Below are 19,598 nucleotides of genomic sequence, written 5' to 3' on the forward strand. Positions count from 1 at the left end.
GTGGCTAACTAAGGAAGTAAAGGATGGTATCAAATTGAAAACAAAGGCATACAATGTTGCGAAGAATAGTGAAAGGCCAGAGGATAGGGAAATTTTTAAAAACCAGCAAAGGATGACTAAAAAAGTGATAGAGAGAGAGAAGATAGCTTAGAGTAAGCTAGCAAGAAATATAAAAACAGACAGTAAGAGCTTCTACAGGTATATAAAAAGAGAGTAGCTAAAGTAAACGTTGGTCCCCTAGAGGATGAGTCTGGGGAATTAATAATGGGAAACAGGGAAATGGTGGAGACTTTGAACAAATATTTTCTATCGGTCTTTATGGTAGAAGACACTAAAAGCATCCCAATAACAGATAATAAAGGGGCTTTTGGGGGGTGGGGGTGGGGGAGGGAACTTAAAACTATCACTAGAGAGAAAGTACTAGGCAAACTAATGGGACTAAAGGTGGACAAGTCCCCTGGACCCGATGGCCTGCATTCTAGAGTCTTAAAAGAGGAGGAAGCAGAGATCGTGGATGCATTGGTTGTAATCTACCAAAATTCCTGGGATTCTGGAGAGGTCCCAGCGGACTGGAAAACCGCAAATGTAATGCCCGTATTTAAGAAAGGAGGGAGACAGAAAGCAGGCAACTGTCGACCATTAGCCTAACATCTGTCATTGGGAAAATGCTGGAGTCCATCATTAAGGAAGTGATAGCAGGACATTTAGAAAATCATAATACAATCAAGCAGAGTCAGCATGGTTTTATGAGAGTGAAATCATGTTTGACAAATTTGCTGGAGTTCTTTGAGGATGTAACGAGCAGGGTAGATAAAGGGGAACCAGTAGATGTCATGTATTTAGATTTCCAGAAGGCATTCGATAAGGTTCCACATAAAAGATTACTACATAAGATAAGAGCTCACGGGGTTGGGGGTAATATATTAGCATGGATAGAGGATTGGCTAACTAACAGAAAACAAAGAGTCGGGATAAATGGGTCATTTTCAGGTTGGCAAACTGTAACTAGTGGGGTGCCGCAGGGATCAGTGCTGGGGCCTCAACTATTTATCTATATATATAAAGGAATCGTTCTGTCTGTCCTTCTGTCTGTCTGTCCTCGGGTGTGCGTCTGTCCGGCTATGTGCTCGAAAGTTACAGAGCGTACCTACGCGTGCGTTACGTCGAAAGAAAGCTTACCTTTCCGAAACCCTGGTAAGCGTATTTACGTTTCGGCCGGACGAAAATCGCGCCCGCGGTATCCGATAAACCTTCAACATTCCGCTCATTAGCATCTCATTATCCGCTCATTAGCGACAGAGCGACCTCGAGGTCGACCAATCGTACGCCGGGTTGCTGGCGCGTGCGGCCGGGCCCTCCTACGGTCGAGTGACGGGACGATTGACCAATCCTACGCTTTGGTGACCTGACGGTCGACCAATCGGTGCGTGTGTGGGCGGGCCTTATCGTTCTGAACCGAGGTGAGTAGCCGCCATCTTGCTTCCATTCTTTTTCCTGCTTTCTGCGTCTTTCTTTTCAAATATACATTTCCAGCAAAAAAAAATTGCTTTTATTAAATTGTTTTAAAAAAGACTTCATTCATTTGTAAATTTTTTCTCTTACCTGAACATTCTTTTTCCTACCTTTCCCCGTTTTTGTAAGGCCTGAGAACCTAGGCTTAAAGCCTGGGCCTCTCCTGCCCAGCCACGCCCGAGCTAGGTAATTGTCCCACGGCTTCTGCTAAGCTCCCCACCCCCCCCCCCCCGGCACTGTCACGTTACCCGGGGCAACGGCGTCAGCCACGAGGGTCACGGGACATACAGGGTGCGCGCGCAGCAGGAGCAGCTGAGACGCGGCGTCTCTCTCTGTTCCCCGCTCGGCTCGGGCGGGGGGGCGGGGCTCTCGGGAGAGCGGATCTCGGGCGGGGCTTAGAGAGCGGCAAGGGTTACCCCAGCAACCGGGCCCGCCAGCCGTCTCTCACAGCCGCAATCGGCTTGGAGAGCGAGAAGGGTTACCCCGGCAACCGGGCCCGCCGGCCGTCTCTCACAGCCGCAGTCGGCGGTCTTGAAGCCAGCTCGGGAGGGCGGCGCTCCGGAGACCGGGACGCCGGTGCTCGCGGGGGGGGGGGGGCTTGCGACATCGGGAGACGGGAGATCGGGGGGCGGGACCTCGGGAGAGCGGGGCTCGGGGCGGGGCTCGGGAGATCGGGGCTCCGGAGATCGGGGCGGGGCTCGGGAGATGGGGGGGCGGGGCTCCGGAGATCCGGGGGGGGCGGGGCTCGGGAGAGGGGTGGGGCTCGGGAGATGGGGGGGCGGAGATCGGGGGGCTCGGGGACTCTCCCCCTTCCTTCCCCCCCTCCCCTCCCCTCCCTCCTCTTCCCCCCCCTTCCCCCCCTTTCCCCTCTTCCCCCCAGTCGCTCTCTCTCTTCCCCCCAGTCGCTCTCTCTCTTCCCCCCAGTCGCTCTCTCTCTTCCCCCCAGTCGCTCTCTCTCTTCCCCCCCAGTCGCTCTCTCTCTCCCCCCCGTCGCTCTTTCTCTTCCCCCCCAGTCGCTCTCTCTCTCCCCCCCGTCGCTCTTTCTCTTCCCCCCCCAGTCGCTCTTTCTCTTCCCCCCCAGTCGCTCTCTCTCTTCCCCCCAAGTCGCTCTCTTCCCCCCAAGTCGCTCTCTCTCTTCCCCCCAGTCGCTCTCTCTTCCCCCCCAGTCGCTCTCTCTTCCCCCCCAGTCGCTCTCTCTTCCCCCCCAGTCGCTCTCTCTCTTCCCCCCAGTCGCTCTCTCTCTTCCCCCCAGTCGCTCTCTCTCTTCCCCCCAGTCGCTCTCTCTCTTCCCCCCAGTCGCTCTCTCTCTTCCCCCCAGTCGCTCTCTCTCTTCCCCCCAGTCGCTCTCTCTCTCCCCCCAGTCGCTCTCTCTCTTCCCCCCAGTCGCTCTCTCTCTTCCCCCCAGTCGCTCTCTCTCTTCCCCCCAGTCGCTCTCTCTCTTCCCCCCAGTCGCTCTCTCTCTTCCCCCCAGTCGCTCTCTCTCTTCCCCCCAGTCGCTCTCTCTCTTCCCCCCAGTCGCTCTCTCTCTTCCCCCCAGTCGCTCTCTCTCTTCCCCCCAGTCGCTCTCTCTCTTCCCCCCAGTCGCTCTCTCTCTTCCCCCCAGTCGCTCTCTCTCTTCCCCCCAGTCGCTCTCTCTCTTCCCCCCAGTCGCTCTCTCTCTTCCCCCCAGTCGCTCTCTCTCTTCCCCCCAGTCGCTCTCTCTCTTCCCCCCAGTCGCTCTCTCTCTTCCCCCCAGTCGCTCTCTCTCTTCCCCCCAGTCGCTCTCTCTCTTCCCCCCAGTCGCTCTCTCTCTTCCCCCCAGTCGCTCTCTCTCTTCCCCCCAGTCGCTCTCTCTCTTCCCCCCAGTCGCTCTCTCTTCCCCCCAGTCGCTCTCTCTCTTCCCCCCACTCGCTCTCTCTCTTCCCCCACAGTCGCTCTCTCTCTTCCCCCCAGTCGCTCTCTCTCTTCCCCCCAGTCGCTCTCTCTCTCTCTCTTCCAACAACAACATGCCATCGAAAAAGCCTCGGCACCGCCGGGCACTCCAGCTAGTAATCTATATTAATGACTTGGATGAAGGGACCGAGTGTACTGTAGCCAAATTTACTGATGATACAAAGATAGGTGGGAAAGCAAATTGTGCGGAGGACGCAGAGTCTGCAAAGGGATATAGATAGGCTAAGTGAGTGGGCAAAAATCTGGCAGATGGAGTTTAATGTGGGAAAATGCGAGGTTATCCACTTTGGTAGGAAAAATAAAAAAGCAAATTAGTATTTAAATGGGGAGATATTACAAAATACTGAGGTACAGAGGGATCTGGGGGTCCTTGTACATGAATCACAAAGTTAGCATGCAGGTACAGCAAGTAATTAGGAAGGCAAATGGAATGTTGGCCTTTATTGCAAAAGGAATGGAATATAAGAGCAGGAAAGTCCTGTTACAACTGTACAGAAACATAAGAAACATAGTGATATACCTATCAATTCCTCCAATAAAAGGCGAAGAGTTACGAAGGTGACTAAAGGTTTTTATTGACTAAATAACAGCCCACTCTCGTGGGTGATCCGATCCAAGCAGGAGGAATACCAGCCAGTCGCTCACCTTTATACCTGGCCTGGTGGGTGGAGCCAAGGCGGAGTCGGCAGTGGTCATCCCAGGTATAGCAGTGTGGCAAGAGGCGACCTCGTACCGTGATACAATAGTGGTCAGTGATACAGTTATAACGAACAGTGGTGAACAGTGCTAACTACTAACAGTGATACGATAGTGAACGTGGTTTACCACATTCACCCCTTGTTTAGAATTAAGTCCGGCGGGGTGAAGTGTACTACCAATTCTGGTAGGTCAGTCTGTCCGGAGGCTTCGTAAGCCTCTCCGATCGCCGCAGCGGTGGTGTTGCCTTATCCGGTGCTGGTGCCTTATCCGGTGTTGATGCTGGTGTTTGCGTGGTCGGCGAGGGCTCGTGGGGTTCCGGCATGCCGTCTACCTGGACTGAGGTTGGGGGGGGTGGTGGCGGTGTTTCCGGATCGGCTGAGGGTGCGAGGTCTCGTAGGGAGACAGTGTCCTCCCGCCCGTCTGGGTACGCCACGTAGGCGTACTGGGGGTTGGCGTGCAGGAGGTTCACCCTCTCGACCAGGGGGTCCGTTTTATGGGTCCTCACGTGTTTCCGCAGCCAGACCGGCCCCGGGGCGGTCAGCCAGGTTGGTAGAGTGGTTCCCGTAGTCGACTTCCTGGGGAAAACGAACATTCGTTCATGGGGGGTGGTGTTAGTGGCCGTGCAAAGTAATGACCGGATGGAGTGCAGCGCTGTCGGGAGGACTTCTTGCCAGCGGGAGGTTGGGAGGCCCTTAGCCTTTAAGGCTAAGAGGACGGCCTTCCATACCGTCGCGTTCTCTCTTTCCACCTGACCGTTACCTCTGGGGTTGTAGCTGGTGGTCCTGCTTGCTGCAATACCTCTCTCTAGGAGGAATTGCCGGAGTTCCTCGCTCATGAAGGAGGAGCCCCGGTCGCTGTGTATATAGTTCGGGAACCCGAACAAGGCGAAGAGGGCATTCAGGCACTTAATGACCGTGCTACTGGTCATGTCGGGGCAGGGGAAGGCAAAGGGGAAACGGGAGTACTCATCAACGATGTTGAGGAAGTACACATTACGGTCAGAGGACGGGAGGGGCCCCTTAAAGTCGATGCTCAGGCGCTCGAAGGGGCGGGTGGCCTTGATCAGGCTTGCTCGGTCCGGCCTATAGAAGTGCGGTTTGCACTCCGCACAGGTCTGGCAGTTCCTGGTCATGGTCCTGACCTCCTCGATGGAGTAGGTCAGGTTGCGGGCCTTAATGAAATGGTAGAGTCTGGTGACTCCGGGGTGGCAGAGCTGGTCGTGGAGGGTCTGAAGCCTATCGATATGCGCGCTGGCGCATGTCATTCGTGAAAGGGCATCAGGGGATTCGTTCAGCTTGCCTGGCCGGTACAAGATCTCATAATCGTAGGTGGAGAGCTCGATTCTCCATCTCAAAATCTTGTCATTCTTGATTTTGCCCTTCAGCTTGTTATTAAACATGAAAGCCACCGAACGCTGGTCGGTGAGGAGGGTAAATCGTTTGCCTGCCAGGTAGTGCCTCCAGCGCCGTACTGCCTCCACGATCGCCTGGGCCTCTTTCTCGACCGACGAATGTCGGATCTCGGGGCCCTGTAGGGTCCTTGAGAAGAAGGCCACTGGCCTCCCCTCCTGGTTTAGGGTGGCGGCTAAGGCGAAGTCAGATGCGTCGCTCTCCACCTGAAAGGGGATGGACTCGTCCACTGCGTGCATCGTGGCCTTGGCTATGTCTCCCTTAATGAGGGAGAAGGCCGCGCACGCCTCCTCCGTGAGGGGGAAGGAAGTGGCTTTCAGGAGGGGTCTGGCTTTGTCCGCGTAATTGGGTACCCATTGGGCATAGTAGGCGAAAAGCCCCAGGGTTCTCCTAAGTGCTTTAGGGCAGTGGGGGAGGGGTAGCTCCATGAGGGGGCGCATTCTTTCTGGGTCGGGGCCGATGATTCCGTTCTCCACTACGCAGCCGAGGATGGCAAGGCGCGTGGTGTTAAACACGCATTTCTCCTTATTGTAGGTGAGGTTCAGCCGTTGGGCCGTACGGAGGAATTTCTCCAGATTCGCGTCATGTTCCTGCTGGTCGCGGCCGCAGATAGTGACGTTATCTAGGTAGGGGAATGTAGCCTGCAGTTCGTTCTGGTCAACCATCTGGTCCATCTCCCTTTGGAAGACCGAGACCCCATTAGTGACACCGAAGGGGACCCTAAGGAAGTGGTATAGGCGCCCATTCGCCTCGAAGGCGGTATACTGGCGGTCCTCAGGGTGGATAGGGAGTTGGTGGTAGGCCGACTTCAGGTCGATGGTCGAGAATACTTTATACTGTGCAATCTGATTGACCATGTCAGATATGCGGGGGAGGGGGTATGCGTCCAGCTGGGTATATCTGTTTATGGTCTGGCTGTAGTCGATGACCAGGCGGTTTTTATCGCCGGTCTTTACGACTACGACCTGGGCACGCCAGGGGCTGCTGCTCCCCTCGATAATGCCCTCTTTCAGGAGGCGCCGCACCTCAGAGCTAATGAAGGCTCTGTCCCCGGCGCTATACCGCCTGCTTTTGGTAGCGACGGGTTTGCAGTCAGGGGTAAGGTTAGCAAACAGAGAGGGTGGCGGGACCTTGAGGGTGGAGAGGCTGCAGGTGTTACGCGGTGGGCGGTTTAACGTTTGCTGGTTGTTGACTGTGAGTGGGGGGAGGGGTCCACCGTATGCTAGGGTTACGCTTTGGAGGTGGGATTGGAAGTCCAGCCCTAGTAGGACGGCAGCGCAGAGATGGGGGAGGACGAGGAGTTTAAAGTTTTTATACTCCGTGCCCTTAACCGACAGGGTCACGACACAGTAGCCGCTGATGTCCGTGGCGTGGGACCTCGATGCCATCGAGATTCGGCTGCGCGTTGGTAGGACAGAGAGGGAGTAGTGGCTCACCGTGTCTGGGTGGATGAAGCTCTCCGTGCTTCCGCTGTCGAACAGGCAGGTCGTGGCGTGGCCGTTCACTTTGATGTCCATCATTGACTTGGACAGATGGTGCGGGCGGGCTTGGTCCAGGGTGACGGAAGCTAGTGTGTAGCTGAGCGAGTCGTTGTCATCTGCGGGCGAGGCGGTCGGGCGTGGTGAGTAAAATGGCGTCTCCCACGAGGTAGGGCCCCATGAGGCACTATTGGGGTCGGTTGCCTTAATCAAAGATGGCCGCCCCCATGACTCATGTGTGGGGATGCTGGCCTCAGTTGCCCTAAACAAAGATGGCCGCCCCCATGACTCATGTGTGGGGATGCTGGCCTCAGTTGCCCTAAACGAAGATGGCCGCCCCCATAGTTCGCATGCGGCACTGCTGGCCTCTGAGGATCCGCTCCTGCAGGCCTTGGAGAAGTGGCCTTTCTTCAGGCAGGTTTTACCTATGGAGTTCTTGGCTGGGCAGCGCGACCTCGGGTGCTTCTCCTGGCCACAAAAAAAACAGCCGGCGGCCCGATCGCGGATGCCCGATGTCGGGGCCGGTGCCGGGGGTGGCGGGGCCGGTCGGGTCCGGGACGCCGACGCAGAGGTAGGTCCCGGGGGCGGCGCTGGGAAGGGTGCTGTGGTAGGGGTCGGGCCCGAGTCCCAGGGTCGCGAGCAGTACCTGGTGAATGCTTCCTGATCTTGGTGGGCCACTTCCAGGGAGATAGCGAGGGCTTCAGCTTTTTCCATGCTGAGGTCTTTAGCTTCCAGCAGTCTTTGCCGTGAGTACTCGGACCGTAGGCCTTTCAGGAATGCGTCGCGGATATTATCTTCAGTATTTTCGGCTGCCGACACCGATTTAAAGTCACAGTTCCTGGCGAGTGCATATAGCGCCTGTGAGAATTCGGCTACTGATTCTCCTGGCTGTTGCGGCCGTGATCTTAGGAGGTGCCTAGCGTACATGTAGTTTACCGGGGTCCGGTACTTCTGTTTCAGCAGGTTGATGGCGGTCTCGTAGGTAGTCATGTCCTCGATGAGAGTGTATACTCTCGGGCTCAGTTGTGCCTGCAGGACACTTAGTTTGGATGCCTGAGGGACGCTGGATTCTCTCAGGTATGATTCGAAGCAGACCAGCCAGTGTTTAAAGTCTGCGGCTGAGTTTGCTGCTCGTGGGTTCAGGTCCAGGTACGGCGGTCTGAGGGCTCGCAGCCAAGCTGGCTGGTGTGGCTGTGCTCCTGGGAGCTGCGCTGGTGGCTCCTCCGCCGGTTGTGACTCGTTGTCGGACATCATTAAATTTAGTCAATAAAATTGATATACCTATCAATTCCTCCAATAAAAGGCGAAGAGTTACGAAGGTGACTAAAGGTTTTTATTGACTAAATAACAGCCCACTCTCGTGGGTGATCCGATCCAAGCAGGAGGAATACCAGCCAGTCGCTCACCTTTATACCTGGCCTGGTGGGTGGAGCCAAGGCGGAGTCGGCAGTGGTCATCCCAGGTATAGCAGTGTGGCAAGAGGCGACCTCGTACCGTGATACAATAGTGGTCAGTGATACAGTTATAACGAACAGTGGTGAACAGTGCTAACTACTAACAGTGATACGATAGTGAACGTGGTTTACCACACATAGAAGATAGGAGCAGGAGTAGGCCATTCGGCCCCTCGAGCCTGCTCTGCCATTCAATGCGATCATGGCTGATCATCCAAATTCAGTACCTGGTCCCTGCCTTCTCCCCATACCCTTGATCCCTTTAGCCTTAAATAAGGAGACCAAAACTGTGCACAGTACTCCAGGTGTGGTCTCACCAAAGCCCTGTACAATTGTAGCAAGACTTCCTTACTATTGTACTCCAACCCCCTTGCAATAAAGGCCAACATGCCATTTGCCTTCCAGATTGCTTGCTGTAACTGCATGCTAGCTTTCTGTGATTCGTGTACAAGGACACCCAAATCCCTCTGAACACCAACATTTACTAGTCTCCTTTTAAAAAAAAATTCCGCTTTTCTATTCTTCCTACCAAAATGGATAATTTCACATTTTCCCACATTGTACTCCATCTGCCACCTTATTGCCCACTCACTTAACCTGTCTATATCCCTTTGCAGCCTCTTTGTGTCCTCCTCACAGCTTACTTTCCCACCTAGCTTTGTATCATCAGCAAACGTGGATATATTACACTCAGTCCCCTCATCTAAGTCATTGATATAGATTGTAAATAGCTGAGGCCCAAACACTGATCCTTGTGGCACCCCACGAGTTACAACCTGCCAACCCAAAAATGACCCGTTTATTCCTACTCTCTGTTTTCTGTCTGTTAACCAATCCTCTATCCATGCTAATATATTACCGCCAATCCCATGAGCCCTAATCTTGTGTAACAACCTCTTGTGTGGCACCTTATCGAATGCCTGCTGAAAATCTAGACATACTACATTGGGGAGGGTTTAAACTAGCTTGGCAGGTGATGGGAATCTGAGTGTAGATTCAGAAGGGCGAGAAGCAAAGCTGGAAATGGAAGGCAGTAAATTAGTAAGTGAGTTTGGAAGGCAGAGGAAACAAAGGCTAGAAAATAGACAAAGGGGTTTGGCAGTGCTTAATAATGGTATATACATCAATGTGTAGGTTTATATTCAGCACAGAAAATTAGTCCGTAAAAAAAATAATAGTCATAGAGTTATACGCACAGAAAGAGGCCCTTCGGCCCATCATGTCCGCGCCAGCCATCAAGCCCTGTCTATTCTAATCCCATTTTCCAGCACTTGGTCCGTAGCCTTGTATGCTATGGCGTTTCAAGTGCTCATCTAAATGCTTCTTGAATGTTGTGAGGGTTCCTGCCTCTACCACCCTTTCAGGCAGTGAGTTCCAGATTCCAACCACCCTCTGGGTGGAAAAAGGTTTTCCTCAAAACCCCTCTAAACCTCCTGCCCCTTATCTTGAAACTATGCCCCCTGGTTATTGACCCCTCTACTAAGGGGAAAAGTTACTTTCTATCTACCCTATCTATGTCCCTCATAATTTTGTACACCTCAATCAGGTCTCCCCTCAGCCTTCTCTGCTCTAAGGAAAACAACCCCAGCCTGTCCAGTCTCTCTTCATAGCTGAAGCACTCCAGCCCAGGTAACATCCTGGTGAATCTCCTCTGCACCCTCGCCAATGCAATCACATCCTTCCTATAGTGTGGCGACCAGAACTGCACACAGTATTCCAGCTGTGGCCTAACTAGCGTTTTGTACAGCTCCATCATAACCTCCCTGTTCTTGCCTTCATTAGCCGAGGCATAGAATATAAGTATCCCATATGCCTTCTTAACCACCTTATCTACCTGCCCTGCTGCCTTCATGGATCTATATACATGCACACCAGGGTCCCTCTGATCCTCTGTCCTTCCTAGGGTCACGTGACACGTTCCAGCTCATCTGTGCCATGTATATTGAACAGAGCTTCAGGCAATGAGAAGTCTTCCACCCATGTAAAATATGGATGGAATCCTTACAATCATGTTCAAAGATTTAAAAGGAGAAACAACTTAGAAACCAGGGGAATCCTTACAATGCCTAACCAGCCAAGGAGCCTCGTGAATAAGGCAGATGAGCTGAGGGCACAGATAGATATGTGGAAGTATGATATCATAGCCATTACTGAGACATGGCTGAAAGAAGGGCAGGAATAGCAGCTCAACATTCCTGGTTACAGGGATTTCAGATGAGATAGAGAGGGGGATAAAAAAGGGGTTGCAATATTGGTTAAAGAAACAATTACAGCTGTGAGGAGGGATGATATGTTAGAAGGATGATCCAATGAGGCCATATGGGTTGAACTGAAGAATAAAAAAGGGGCGATCACCCTGCTGGGAGTGTATTACAGACCCCCAAACAGTCAGAGGGAGATAGAAGAGCAAATATGTAGGCAGATTTCAGAGAAGTGCAAAAACAATTGGGCAGTAATAGTCGGGGATTTCTACTACCCAAACATTAACTGGGATAGAATCAGTGTAAAAGGTATAGAGAGCACATAATTCATAAAATACATTCAGAACTTTTTTAGCCAGTATGTAGCAAGCCCAACAAGAGAGGGGGCAGTTCTGGACTTAGTTTTAGGGAATGAAGCTGGGCAGGTGGAAGAGGCATCAGTGGGAGAGCATTTTGGTGGTTGTGATCATAATTCAGCTAGATTTAGCGCAGTTATGGAATAGGATAAAGATAGATCAGGAGTAAAAGTTCTTAATTGGGGAAAGGCCAATTTTACTAAGCTGAGATGTGTTTTAGCAAAAGTGGACTGGAAACAGCTACTTGAAGGTAAATCAGTGTCAGAGCAGTGGGAGGAATTCAAGAAGGAAATAGTGAGGGTTCAGAGCAAATATGTTCCCACAAAGAAAAAGGGTGGGACTCCCAAATCTAGAGACCCCCTGGATGTCAAGGGGCATACAGGGTAGGATAAAGAAAAAAAGGGAAGCTTATGATAGATACCAAGAGCTAAATACTGCAGAAAGCCTAGAGGAGTATAGAAAGTGCAGGGGTGAAATTACAAAGGAAATTAGGAAAGCAAAGAGAGGGGAATGAAAAAATATTGGCAAGGAAAACCCAAAGATGTTTTATAAGTACATAAAGAACAAGAGGATAACTAAAGAAAGAGTAGGGCCTATTAGAGACCAAAAAGGAAGCTTGTGTGTGGAGGCGGAAGACATGGGTTTGGTTCTTAATGAATACCTTGCGTCTGTCTTCACAAGAGAGAGGGACGATGCAGACATTGTAGTTGAGGGAGGAGTGTGAAATATTAGATGAGATAAATTTAGTGAGAGGAGAAATATTAAGGGGTTTAGCATCTTTGAAAGTGGATAAATCGCCAGGCCCGGATGAAATGTATCCCAGGCTGTTAAGAGAAGCAAGGGAGGAAATAGCGGAGGCTCGGACCATCATTTTCCAAACCTCTCTGGCTACAGGTGTGGTACTGGAGGACTGCCAACGTTGTACCGTTGTTTAAAATGGGAGAAAGGGATAGACCGAGTAATTACAGGCCAGTCAGCCTAACCTCAGTGGTGGACAAATTGTTGGAAAAATTCTGAGACACAGTATTGATCATCATTTAGAAAGACACGGATTAACGAGGACAGTCAGCACGGATTAACGAGGACAGTCAGCACGAATTAACGAGGACAGTCAGCATGTATTTCTTAAGGGAAAGTCGTGTCTGACTAACGTGATTGAATTTTTTGAGGAGGTAACAAGGAGGGTTGATGAGGGTAGTGCATTTGATGTAGTCTACATGGATTTTGGAAAGGCTTTTGACAAGGTCCCATATGGCAGACTGGTCAGAAAGGTAAAAGCCCGTGGGATCCAGGGGAAAGTGGCAAGTTGGATCCAAAATTGGCTCAGAAGCAGGAAGCAAAGGGTAATATTCAACGGATGTTTTTGTGACTGGAAGGGTGTTTCCAGTGGGGTTCTGCAGGGCTCAGTACTGGGTCCCTTGCTTTTTGTGATATACAGCAATGATTTAGACTTCAATGTAGGGGGCATGATTAACAAGTTTGCACATGTTACAAAAATTGGCCGTGTGGTTGATAGTGGGGAAGAAAGCTGCAGACTGCAGGAAGATATCAATGGACTGGTCAGGTGGGCAGAAAAGTGGCAAATAGAATTCAGTCCGGAGAAGTGTAAGGTAATGCATTTGGAGAGGGCTAACAAGGCAAGGTAATGCACTATAAATGGTAGGACACTGAAATGTAGAGGAACAGAGGAGCCTTGGAGTGCAAGATCCCTGAAGGTAACAGGACAGGTAGATAAGGTTGTTAAGAAGGCATACTTTCCTTTATTAGCCGAGGCATAGAATATAAGAGCAGGGGGGTTATGCTTGAACTGTATAAAACACTAGTTAGGTTGCAGCTAGAATACTGCGTACAGTTTTGGTCACCACATTACAGGAAAGATGTGGGTACAGAGGAGATTTACGAGGATGTTGCCAGGACTAGAGAATTTTAGCGATGAGGAAAGATTGGAGAGGCTGGGGTTGTTTTCTTTGGAACAGAGGAGGCTGAGGGGAGATTTAATTGAGGTGTATAAAATTATGAGGGGCCTAGATAGAGTAGATAGATAGGACCTATTTCCCTTAGCAGACAAGTCAATAACTAGGGGGCATAAATTTAAAGTAATTGGTCGGAGGATTAGAGGGGAGTTGAGAACTTTTTTCACCCAGAGGGTGGTGGGGGTCTGGGACTCACTGCCTGAAAGGGTGGTAGAGGCAGAAACGCTCATCATATTTAAGAAGTACTTGGATATGCACTTGAAGTGCCGTAACCTACAGGGCTACAGACCAAGAGCTGGAAAGTGGCATTCGGCTGGATAACTCTTTTTCGGCTGGCGCAGACACGATGCGACGAATGGCCTCCTTCTGTGCCGTGAAATTCTATAATCCACTGGTTCCCCATTATCTACCCTGCTCGCTACACCCTCAAAAAAACTCTTAACAGATCTGTTAAACACGATTTCCCTTTCATAAAACAGTGTTGATTCTGCCTAATCATATCGTGATTTTCTAAGTGCCATGTTACCACGTCTCCAATAATAGATTCTAGCATTTTCCCCACTACAGATCTAACTGGCCTATAGTTTCCTGTTTTCTCTCTCCTTCCATTCTTAGACAGCAGGGTTACATTTGCTACCTTCTAATCCACGGGGACTGTACTAGAATCTAGGGAGTTCGGGAATATCAAAAGCAATGCATCTACTATCTCTGCAGCCACTTCTTTTAGAACCCTAGGATGTAGGCCATCAGATCCAGGGGATTTATCAGCTTTTAGTCCCATTAATTTCTCCAGTACTGTTTTTTTACTGATAAATTAATTTAAGTTCCTCACTCTCATTAGACCCTTGGTTCTCCACTATTTCTGGTATGTTTTATGTGTCTTGTACTGTGAAGACAGACAGTTGTTTAACGCCTCTGCCATTTCTTTATTCCCATTATAATTTCTCCTGTCTCAGCCTCTAAGGGACCAACGTTTACTTTTGCTAATCTCTTCCTTTTTACACGAATACAAAAGAAAAATACTGCAGATGCTGGAAATCTGAAATGAAAACAGAAAATGCTGGAAATACTCAGCGGGTCAGGCAGCATCTGTGGAGAGAGAAGCAGTTAACATCTCATGTTGATGACCCTTTGTCGGAACTGGAAAAAGTTAGAGATGTAACAGATTTTTAAGTAGCGGCAGGGAAAGGGGGAGGGAAGGAAAGAACAAAAGGGAAGGTCTGCGATAGGGTGGAAGGCAGGAGAGATTAAAAGACAAGGGATGATGGTGCAAGGCAAAAGGAGGTGGTAATGGGACAAGTTAAACAAAAGATGAGTCTAGATGAAGTGTAAATGGGATTTGCAGAATCATCAACAGCTGCCATGTGGAAAAAAATTAGGGGCCGAGGTTATTGTCTGAAATTGTTGGACTCGAATGTTGAGTCCAGAAGGTTGTAAAGTACCCAATTGAAAGATGAGGTGCTGTTCCTCGAGCTTACGTTGAGCTTCCGTGGAACAGTGAGAGAGGCCGAGGACGGAGAGGTCGGAGTGGGAATGGAGTGGAGAATTAAAGTGACAGGCGACCGGAAGCTCGGGATCACGCTTACAGACTGAACGGAGGTGTTCTGCAAAGTGGTCACCCAATCCGCGTTTGGTCTCCCCAGTGTAGAGGAGACCGCATCGTGAGCAGCGAATACAGTATACTAGATTGCAAGAAGTACAAGTAAATCGCTGTTTCACCTGGAAGGGGTGTTTGGAGCCCTGGACAGTGGGAAGGGGGAGGTAAAGGGGCAGGTGTTGCATTTCCTGCGCTTGCACGGGAAGGGGAGGGGGTGTTGGGGGTGATTGAGGAGTTGGGTCATGGCTGTCGCGGAGGGAGCGATCCCTTCGGAATACTGAAAGGGGAGGGGAAGATCCCACCATCAAACACATCGACCTGAAATGTTAACTTTCTCTCCCCACAGATGCTGCCTGACCTGCTGAGTATTTCCAGCATTTTCTGTTTTAATTTCTTTTTTACATATTTGTTGAAGTTCTTACAATCTTTTTAATTTCTTGCTAGTTTACTCTGGTATTCTATTTTCTCCCTCTTTATCAATTTATTGAACACCCTTTGCTGATTTCTAAAACCCTCCTAATCCTCAGGCTTACTGTTCTTTTTGGCAACATTATAAGCCTCTTTTAATGTAATACTATCCTTAACTTCTCTATTTAGCCATGGTTGTACCACTTATCCAGTGCTATTTTTGTTACTCAATGGAATGTATATTCGTTGAGAATTATGAATTATTTATTTAAATGTTTGCCATTGCTTATCTACCGTCATATCTTTTAACCTAATTTCCCAATCTACCGTAGCCAACTCACCCCTCATACCTCCGTAATTGGATTTGTTTAAATATATGGCCTTAGTTTTGGACTTAACCACATCACATTCAAACTCTCTGAAATGTTATCATATTATGATCACTTCCCCAGAGGATCTTTTACTAATTAACCCTGCCTCATTACACAACACCAGATCTAAAATCGATTGTTACCTGTCCCAGGACAGGTGTGCGAGAGTGAGTGATTGAGTCATAGAAAACAGGTCAGAGTGAGTGATGGAGCCACACGAGGAGGACAGGTGTGTGTAACTGATTGAGTCACAGTAATGTGTGGGACAGTGTAGAGGGAGCTTTACTCTGTATCTAATCTGTGTTGTACCAGCCCTGGGAGTATTTGATGGGACAGTGTAGAGGGAGCTTTACTCTGTATCTAACCTGTGTTGTACCAGCCCTGGGAGTATTTGATGGGACAGTGTAGAGGGAGCTTTACTCTGTATCTAACCCGTGCTGTACCTGCCCTGGGAGTGTTTGATGGGACAGTGTAGAGGGAGCTTTACTCTGTATCTAACCCGTGCTGTACCTGCCCTGGGAGTGTTTGATGGGACAGTGTAGAGGGAGCTTTACTCTGTATCTAACCCGTGCTGTACCTGCCCTGGGAGTGTTGGATGCTGACACTGAGTGTTCTATTCCTTAGCACTTCCCTACTTCACCAATAATTGCACTAATGTTCTTGGAACAGACCTGGTCATAACGGCACAGAAGGAGGCCCATCGAGTCCGTGCTGGTTCTCTGTAGAGCAATCCAGTCGGTCCCATTCCCCCGCTCTATCCCCGTAGCCCTGCAAGTTTATTTCCCTCAAGTGCCTATCCAGTCTCCCCTTGAAAACATTGAGTGTCTCCGCTTCCACCACTTCTGTCGGCAGCGAATTCCAGGTCCTCACCACTCGCTGCGTAAAAGAAGATTTTCCTCACGTCCCCCCTGTATCTCTTGCCCGAAACCTTAAATCTGTGTCCCCTCGTCCTTGTACCATCAACTAGTGGGAACAGCCGTTCCCCGTCTAGCCTATCCAAACCCGTCATAATCTTGTACACCTCTATCAAATCACCCCTCAACCTCCTTTGCTCTAATGAAAACAAATCCAGCTTCTCCAACCTGTCCTTGTAGCTAAGATCCCCCATCCCCAGAACTATTCTGGTAAATCTCCTCTGCACCCTCTCAAGGGCCTTCACATCCTTCTTAAAGTGTGGTGACCAGAACTGGACGCAATACTCCAGTTGTGGCCTAACCAGCGCTTTATAAAGGTTCAGCGTAACTTCTCTACTTTTGTACTCAATACCTCTATTAATGAAGCCCAGGATCCCATATGCTGTTAACCACTCTCTCAATATGTCCTGCCACCTTCAGGGACCTGTGCACATTAACTCCCAGGTCCCTCTGTCCCTGCACACTCTTTAAAACTGTGCCATTAAGTGTATATTGCCTCTCCCTGTTCCTTCTGCCAAAATGCATCACCTCACACTTCTCTGTTTTAAATTCCATCTGCCACTTGTCTGCCCATTCTGCTAGCCTTTCTATGTCCTGTTGCAGTCAATTGGTATCATCATCACTGTTTGCCACATCCCCAGGTTTGGTGTCATCGGCAAATTTAGAAATTCTATTCTAATATCCAGGTCAATTATTTATTTATTTATTTATATATATGAAGCAGTGGTCCTAGCACTGACCCTTGGGGAACAGCACTGTCTACCATCCTCCAGTCCGAAAAACAGCCATTTACCACAACTCGCTGTTTTCTGTCCTTAAGCCAATTCCTTATCCAAGCTGCCACTGACCCACCTATTCCATGAGCCTCAATTTCATTAACCAGCATTCTATGTGGTACTTTGTCAAACGCCTTCCTAAAATCCTTGTAGACAACATCCATTGCATTCCCTTCATCGATCCTCCCTGTTACTTCATCAAAAAATTCAATTAGATTAGTCAAAGACAATCTGCCTTTTACAGATCCGTGTTGGCTCTCCTTAATTAGCTTAAACCTCTCCAAGTGCCCGTTAATTTTTTCCTTGATTATTGATTCTAAAACTTTACCCACCACTGATGTTAAACTGACCGGCCTGGTGTTCGGTGTCTGTGACATTTGGAGTTTGTGTCTTTCAGAGCTGTTGGAATTGCGGTCGGAAGGCGAGTGAAACCTGCAGTGGCTGCAACACAGCCCGTTACTGCGGCTCCTTCTGTCAGCACAAGGACTGGGAGAAGCATCACCATGTCTGTGGGCAGAATGTCCAGGGCTTACAATCGACCAGCACTACCACCAGCTCCCCCTCTGCCGGCCAGGCCCAGCCAGAGGCCATTGCCGCCAACAGTGGGGCCGGAAGCCCCGGAGACACTGGATCTACGACCGCCTCTCGCTCCGTCTCTCCGCCCACCCCGATCCCTGTCGAAACTGCCTCCCGCTAACCTACAATGCAACTTCTCAGCTACCTGAAGACTTCATTGAACTTTGACCTCTGAATGACCTCTTGTCGCTTGTTAACCCTCAGAGTTTCTGCAACCTCACTCGACCCAGACGAGACAAAGAAATCCATCTGCTTTTTTATTCATTTTTTGGCCATTTACCAAACGTTCCCTCTTCTGCAGCGTCGCAGGTTCTGAACCTTACCCGGAGATTTATCTCTGGGTCATGGCCTGTGATGCCTCTTTGGAGGATTGTAACCTCACAGCACAGAAACTTCTTAAAGTTCAGCAAGATCCCGCGTTCAGTTAGAATGAGGGCAACTTTTAACGTGGGAAAGACTTGTGCGCTGCTTTAAAAATTCCAAAAATACTCAGACACACTCGCATGCATTCACACTCTCTCTTACACACTCTCTCTCACTCTCCCTCCCTCTCTCCCCCTCTCTCTCTCCCTCTCACTTCTCTCACTCTCTCTTTCTCACACACTCTCTCGTTCTTGCGCACTAGGATGCGTGCTTTCACACATTCCGAGTCAACACCGTGTACACACACCAGAAATTAACATTTACATGCTCTGATACACACACTCATCATGAAAGCACGCCCAGTTGAACACTGGCATTCAGACACAACCGCAGACACACGTGCTCAGACACACTTGTTCACACTCACACAGGAAGGAGCACACTATGTACTACCTTGCTAGCCAGCCAAGAAGATACCGGATGCACCTCGGCTCCAAAGTAAACCCAAAAAATCACCCTGCCCCAAACCCGTGTTGCACTGCCAAAGTCACTCATGAAGGAGGAGCAGCACTTTGGAACTCACTGAGCAAGTGTGGAGCCCCTTGGCCGCGGTGCCCCACACCATCAAAGCACGAGCCCTGCAGAGGACGGCTTTCCAAACTGGCAGGGCTCCTGCCTGTCTTGTGGATTTACAGATGTGACTCGTTTGACTTGCGGTTGTCAAATAATCCTAAAGACACAGCGTTACAGCAAAGTATTCGGAGCCAGTGAGAGCGAGCGTGTGAAAGATTGACTTTCAGAGACCTCACTGCGCTTAATATGATGATGAGAAAGTGAGCAGCACCTGCTAATTGAGGAAAATATGTCATTTTTTTGTTTTATGGAGAAAGGAACAGAAAGATGTTAATAAATGTGACAATCGTTTCATTTTTTTAAGTTCTTTGTAAGCATGAATGAAGTTTTGACTTGCTGCACTCCTTCGATTCTCTACCTCCCTTCACTCCTCCATTTTGTCTCTCTCTCTCTCCAAGAATAGTATTGCTGTACAGATACCCCTTGTTCTTGTGATGTTTCGATGTGATTCTCGGTGTTGTCCGGGTGTTTTTGGAACTTGTGACAATTTTCTTTTCCATTTAAATTGTTTCCTGCGTCGACTGGATTTTTAGGAGACGAAAAATACAGAACCTCCCTCCCCTCCTCCTCGTCCCCACTCTCCTCCCTCCCCTCTCTCCACCTCCTCGTCCCCTCTCTCCTCCTCGCTCACTCTCCTCCCTTTGCCCCCTTGGTCCTCCTCTTCTTCTCTCTGCCCCTTACCCCCCTGTCCACCGGGCCAGGGGGGGGGAGGGGGAGTGGCTGGTCTAGCGGGTCAGTGAGGGGGGGCGTGCCCAAAGTCCAGTGAAATTCAACCTATTTCCTATAATTTTTCTCTCAAAACACCCGTCTGTTGTGAAGCTGGATAACTTCAGTTGGCACAAAAAAGAAAAAACTGAAGATGTTGGAAAGACTCAGTTAATGATCTGTGGAGAGGACAGAGAAGTTAACCCTTCATCACAACCTGTGTACTGACAACATTAACTTG

At 49.9% G+C, this 19,598-nt stretch overlaps 1 protein-coding gene across 10 annotated transcripts in view; it reads left to right on the forward strand.

Moving 5' to 3' along the window:
* Positions 1–18,943, forward strand: part of LOC147116775 (protein CBFA2T1-like) — a 158,255-nt gene extending 139,312 nt beyond the window's left edge. For all 10 annotated transcript variants that reach the window (XM_085991953.1, XM_085991955.1, XM_085991956.1 and 7 more), the window contains exon 12: positions 17,478–18,943. In XM_085991953.1, the coding sequence (XP_085848079.1) occupies positions 17,478–17,777 (300 nt within the window). In that variant the 3' untranslated portion in view covers positions 17,778–18,943. The remainder of the gene's footprint in view (positions 1–17,477) is intronic.
* The last annotated feature ends 655 nt before the right edge of the window (positions 18,944–19,598 follow it).

This window comes from Somniosus microcephalus, chromosome 6 (assembly GCF_052327205.1).
Source record: "Somniosus microcephalus isolate GS21.2 chromosome 6, FLI_Smic_1.0, whole genome shotgun sequence".
In the NCBI taxonomy this organism is placed as follows: Eukaryota; Metazoa; Chordata; class Chondrichthyes; order Squaliformes; family Somniosidae; genus Somniosus; species Somniosus microcephalus.